This window comes from Chrysemys picta, chromosome 24 (assembly GCF_011386835.1).
Source record: "Chrysemys picta bellii isolate R12L10 chromosome 24, ASM1138683v2, whole genome shotgun sequence".
In the NCBI taxonomy this organism is placed as follows: Eukaryota; Metazoa; Chordata; order Testudines; family Emydidae; genus Chrysemys; species Chrysemys picta.
In genome coordinates this window covers 2,055,760-2,061,905 of record NC_088814.1, presented here as the reverse complement: position 1 = coordinate 2,061,905, position 6,146 = coordinate 2,055,760, and the positions used below count along the sequence as shown (strand labels likewise).

The 6,146-nt window shown below is 49.1% G+C and overlaps 1 protein-coding gene across 13 annotated transcripts in view; it reads right to left on the bottom strand.

Annotated features, from left to right (window-relative positions):
* Positions 1–1,912: 1,912 nt before the first annotated feature.
* ACLY (ATP citrate lyase) overlaps positions 1,913–6,146 on the bottom strand; it is a 48,787-nt gene continuing 44,553 nt past the window's right edge. For all 13 annotated transcript variants that reach the window (XM_065577830.1, XM_005294089.4, XM_005294091.4 and 10 more), the window contains 5 exons: positions 5,000–5,143; positions 4,409–4,522; positions 3,556–3,638; positions 3,194–3,270; positions 1,913–2,798 (listed from right to left, as the gene is read on the bottom strand). In XM_065577830.1, the coding sequence (XP_065433902.1) occupies positions 2,704–2,798; positions 3,194–3,270; positions 3,556–3,638; positions 4,409–4,522; positions 5,000–5,143 (513 nt within the window). In that variant the 3' untranslated portion in view covers positions 1,913–2,703. The remainder of the gene's footprint in view (positions 2,799–3,193; positions 3,271–3,555; positions 3,639–4,408; positions 4,523–4,999; positions 5,144–6,146) is intronic.

Below are 6,146 nucleotides of genomic sequence, written 5' to 3'. Positions count from 1 at the left end.
GAAGGACGTAGGAAGGGGGGGGTGGGACGTCACTCAACGCGCGCGCACCCCGAGAAGCGGCGGTGGCGCGCGCGCACCCCGAGAAGCGGCGGTGGCGCGCGCGCACCCCGAGAAGCGGCGGTGGCGCGCGCGCCGCCTCACGCTGACGGGGGAGCAGCTCTACGCGGGAAAGGGGCGGGCTCGGCTCCGCCCCCTCGCCGCTTTCTCCTCAGGGAGTTCTAGAACCAGGGAGCGAGGTGGGGGAGGGGGGGGGTTTCGCCGGTTCGAATCCCGCTGGGGACGGGGAGATGCGCGCGCATGTCCTCTTGCCTCAGTTTCCCTCTGTGTAAAAGGGCGCTAATGAGGTTGGAGGTGTGGGGCTTTGCCTCACTGGCACGAGGAAGGAGCAGATTCAGGTAGCTGGGCGGGAGGCCAAGAAGGAGCGGACAGCATCCCCCCAGGTCGCCTTGGTGGAGGGCGGCCAGGCGCCGCACGCCCTCAGTGGCTCCTGTCACGGCAGGGGCCCCTCTCCCCCATTTCTGAGCCAGCAGGTCCCTCCCACTGAGCATCCCGCCCAACCCTCATCCCCCACGATGGGGGGTGGGCTCCAGCCCTCCCCCTTGGCAGCAGGCCCCTGGGCCTCCGCCGGCCCAGGCCCGGGGTGCTGGCGTGCCTGAGGAAAGTCACCCTGGGGCCCTGCTCTGCTCCCCGGCATCCTCCCTGCTGGAGACACAGGCGACAGAGGCAGGTAGGACTGCGCCTTCAGCGCACTGGGCTCTGGCTGCATGTGGGGCTGGGCAGCGAGGGCAAGGGGCAGGCGGGTGGGGGCTGAGGCTCTGGGCTAAGGGCAGCAGAGATCCTAGGGCTGGCTGGGATAGGAGAGCCTCGTCAGTCCAGAGACATCACTTCTCTTGCACCTGGAGCCTCTCCCACCTGCAATACGCAGGCTGCAGGCAAGTGGCCCAGGGCTTCGTTTATTAGAATCCATTGGGTCACCTCTGAAGTAATATCACAAAAGATACATCCAGCCGAAGTGTGATTTGATAGAGGTTCCCAAATAGAGAGACCTAGCTTACAGTGTGTATCCCATTGCTGGGGAATCCAGTTGTGTAGACAGCACTTGCTGTATCTGTGCCAAATGCTACCTACCTATGGTACCCACCGGTCAAAGCTCAAGTATGCCTTTACCCATAATCTCATGCAGCCTATCAAGCCCGAGGGAAGTTTTGAACCATATTCTCCTCATTTCAATCTCTCTCTCTCTCTCTCTCTCTTCGTTGGGGAATTTTGTAGCATAGGGTCTTTACTAGGATGGCACAAGGCATTACTAATTTTCCTATCTTCAGGCTGTACTTTATTTATAGTGCAGGTGAGTTGAGAATTTACTTTTGTCACCATGATTCAATCAACTACAGCTTGTCTTACTCTAAATGACTTTAGACATTGGGATTATTATTATTAATGCAATATGATATAACACCCCAACTTTCATGCAGTGTTACTGGAGCATTTATACATATTAAGTCCCTTAATTAAGCAAACTGCAGAAAGGTATGTTGACCTTTTTCCCCTTGCATCTTAACTCATGCTGTAAGACCTTGCCCATTTCTGCCAAGTTTATCCAGGTACTTATATATTGTCCCCATCGCCACAGTAGTTTATCTCATAAATATGACAAAAAAACTGCTATGATTTTGACCATTTGCTACACATTAAGGCCTAAACTTTCAGAAGTGGCTACTGATTTGGGGTGCCCAATTGGAGACACTGAGGGCCTGATCTTCAGAAGGAGAACCCAAAGAAAGAGTAGACATTATAGATCTGCAGAATGCAGGTTACCCAGTTTTTTAAAGTATTCTATTTCCTTATGTAAAGTAAGATTCAGTACAAATCTCAAGGTGCCAGCACTGAAAAAATACAAAATCCAGCTAAAAATGATTAATGTATTGTTTATTTAAGTTAGGTTACAATAATATAGAGACAAGTAGGATTATTATAGCAACTATAATTAATGGCCCACTGAATATGCATCTTGCATATGCAGATAATGTAGGGGGCCAGCGATTCCTGTAAGTAATGTGGTGGCCGTGTAAATATAGAAAATGCAATACAGGTAGTTTCACAGTTTTACCAAGAGTATATGTTACAACTTTACATTTTAAATTACTACACCAGAGTTTGAATGGCATTGGTTATATCAGCAGTGGTCCCACTACATAGGATATTATTGGGCGGTAGAGGTAAACACAGAGCAAACAAAGCTGAAAAACAACCTACAAGAGAACCCCAACCCATAGCTGATGGGTAACAGTATTCTTCAGGTTTTGCTTCCTCCTTTTGTCAGGAAGGTTACAACTTATTTTCAAGCTAACATGTCTAGTTCTTCAAGTCAAAAGCAGCTGTGTCCATGAGCAAAAAACAACCCCCCCCTCCCATCTTAAAATCTTGTCAGAACACACACAAAATAAAACAAGTAGAAAAATTAAAAGAGGCTGGGGAGAAGAGACCAAGTTCAACTGCTTCCAAGCATGAAATACAGCAGGTAGCATATGGAATCTCACACTTTTGGTTTTATTTGCATCAGTTTCTATGCTTCTAGAACAGCTGCTTTGCACAGTAGTTCTTGATTTCTATAAACCTATGGCCTTTACATTTAAGTCCCATGTGTAACCGTCTTCCATGCAGGCGACTTGCTTCTCTGTTTTGAAGCAATGTTACTGGCTATCACATGGTCATATGCTCTGGTAGAACATAGGAGATGTCATCCCACGGGTGACGGTACAGACCTTGTTTCAGCCTCTTCTGATCCAGGTAGTGTCCTAAAATGAAAGTGATTTTTACATGCAGCAATCCAAGTTTCCATTCCTCCCAGACTGACCTTGCCTTGAAACTTGTTAGGTCCCTTCCTGGCCCCACAAATGATCATTATATCCTGAAGCATGAGATCCAGTTACTCCTATTTTAAGGCATGACTACAAGCTCCAGGGGGGTGGGTGAGAATCCTAACTATTGTTCAAAAGTTACCCATCCAGTAGCTTTAATAACCCAGCACTGAGAGTATCCCAGCAGATTCTCCTGGGCTGGGAGTGTGCCTGATGCACCACATGCAGTCAGGACTGGTGTGAAGAATGAAGGGGTTTGTATGAGCTGTCTTTTGGTGGTGATGATGGGGAACATCACAATAATAGGGCTTTTGGGTGCACGTGAAACTTACCAATGAACCCCATACTTCTGCCAAGCACGAAGATGCCATTGAGGGCTCCGATGTCAATATATTCATCTGCTTCTTCCCTGCAATAAAAGCCAAACAATCCTTGGGAACAGGGTGCTTGGTACAATTGCTCCCAGAGCAGCTCTAAACCACCCCCAATGCAAATTCAAGGCCCAGTTCTCCTGGAAATCTTCCCCTCGCAGAGAGGCCAGGCTTCTGCAGGGTGCCGTGCCTTGCAAACATCAGATGAACTCCTGGCCCCATTGGATGGCAGTGGGGAAACTCGCATCACATTAATGGCATCAGGATTGTACCCTCTCCCCCCAACTTCATACAGCAGCTAGAGAAGATATGTCAGTGTTTACCGGGTGAAGGAGCCGCAGTTCCTGAGCACATCAACAAAGGCGACTCCAATAAAGCCATCCACATTCAGGATAAGATTTGGTTTCTGAAGAAAGTGAAAAATGTTAACTGCTAGTAACTCGCACTCATCCGGCAACTTTCATCACAAAGGACCTTAGGATGCTTTAGAGCAGTGGTTCTCAAAGTTCTGCACTGGTGACGCCTTTCACATCGCAAGCCTCTGAGTGCGACCCCCCCTTATCAATTAAAACCACGTTTTTATATATTTAACACCATTATAAATGCTGGAGGCAAAGCGGGATTTGGGGTGGAGGCTGACAGCTTGCGACCCCCCCATGCAATAACCTTGTGACCCCCTGAGGGGTCCTGACCCCCCAGTTTGAGAACCCCTGCTTTAGAGGCTGCATGCAATAAGGGACACCCAAACTTTGTAACACAGAGGTCTAGTCTGGCAATCTGCCGGAGAGCCAGGCAATCTGAATGATGGAGACTCCCCCCTCAGCATCTGCGTGCGGCTCTACCCAGTTCAAGGTGGACTTCTGCCGGGACCCAGCATCTCTGCAGACTACACCTCCTTATTAAATGAGGAGCGCAGTCACAGGCTACTCTGTAGAATGCTGGGGGCTATCGTTGGCTGGCAGTTTGGCCTCTCCTGGTGTATAAGGCTCACTTCAGCCACAGCATATCCTGTAGCTGTGCCTGTCTCCGAGCTGGTGCTGTGCGTCTCTGGTTTTCATTAGCACCAATGCATTACTCCCTCGCCAGTTAAAACACAGAAACAAAACTCCAGCAATGACCCCAAAAGATTTTTTCTTCAAGGTAATAGAGAACAAAAATGCAGTGGGGGTGTTTTACCTTGGAAGTTGTAATTTTTTCTACTTCAAGTGCATAGTCCAGTAGTGGGGTAGCAGGAAAATGCTGCTTCACGTAGTCCTTGAGAATCTGAACTCTCATATCTGGGTTATTTATCTGCACGTTTAAGAGCACATTATATTATTTGCAGTAACAGCCAGACACGCATGTAAGAGTGCACATCTTACTGTAACTATCAATTCAAATAAACCCTTTGTTTGAAGCCAAGGTAATTAAATTTTGTCCTTATAGCTTTTTTTTTTTTTTTAATTAAATGTACTCAATTTAGAAATTTAGTTTTAAGTTTGTAAGGCCTGTGAATGGAGAAGACCAAATACTGAACTGTAAGAGATGAAAAATGTTAAGGGCTGTCATGAAGTAACTGCTTAAACAATGCTGAACTGCTCTCTCTACTGCTGACATATCACTCGAGTATCCAAAGACCACTTAACATACATGTGTCAGTGATTTATTTTAAGGATTAGTCCAGAAACCACTTCTAAAAGTTGCCATCCTTCCTCCACTTGCTTTTTCTTCTATTCATTTTCCTCTTCCATTGAAGAAAGCCCTACTAAAACAAGGTAAGTTACTTACTGATTTGACCCTGTGTCCAATGCCCATGATCAGTTTCCCTTCTTTCTTCATCTTGTTGACGAACTCCATAGGGATAATACCACTGTCAAAGGCCTTACTGAACATCTTAGCTGCGGCATCCAGCGCACCACCAAATCGGTCTCCCTGTGCCCAACATACATAAGTTGAACTCCAGCAAAGATTTCTACAGTAGCATGTTACAATAGGTGCATGAACCAGGTGCATGAACCTAGGGTTACCATATTGAACAAATAAAAAAAAAAGAGGACCCTCCACAGGGCCCTGGCCCTGCCCATTTCCCACCCCAGCCCCGCCCCAACTCCGCCCCCTCCTCCCTCCCACTCCCAGCCACGCGAAAAGGGCTGCCCGAGCGCTACCGGCTTCACGGTTTGCCGGGCAGCCCCCAGACCCTGCGCCCCCGGCCGGCGCTTCCCCAAACCGTGAAGCTGGTAGCACTCGGGCTTCGGGCAGCTCCTATGCCTCCGGACCCTGCGCCCCCGGCCAGGCACTTCCCCTCCCGGGCTCCGGCGGCACAGGGTCCGGAGGCATGGGGGCTGCCCAAAGCCCATAGCGCTCGGGCAACTCGGCTCTTAAACAGAGCCGAAGAGTCAGGGGAGGAGCAGAGCAGCCGCGGGAGGGGAAATGCCCGGCCGGCATTTTCCCGGACATGTTCGGCTTTTTGGCAATTCCCCCGGACGGGGGTTTGATTGCCAAAAAGCCGGACATGTCCGGGAAAAACCGGACGTATGGTAACCCTAATGAACCCTTCTCCCACAGCACCCCCCATACCCACAACAGGGACATTGTGAAAGCAAGATTAGACTATGCAGGCATCCAAGATAAAGAGCCAGCTGGGATTCATTGAACAACTGTAAACAACAACTAGAGATGTGACCTACCTCTAGGGACAAAAAGGCAAATAAGATTAAAAGGCCCATTTAATTCTTGGTCACTTCTGAGGTTATGTCTACACTACCATGGGATCAACACTCCAGCGATAGATGCACCCAGGGTCAATTTAGTGAGTCTAGTGAAGACCCGCTAAATCGATGGCACAGCGTTCTCCGGTTGACCCCGGTACTCTGCCAGGAACGAGAGGAGTAAGGTAAGTCGACGGGAGAGTGTCTCCTGGTGACCCAGCGCGGCG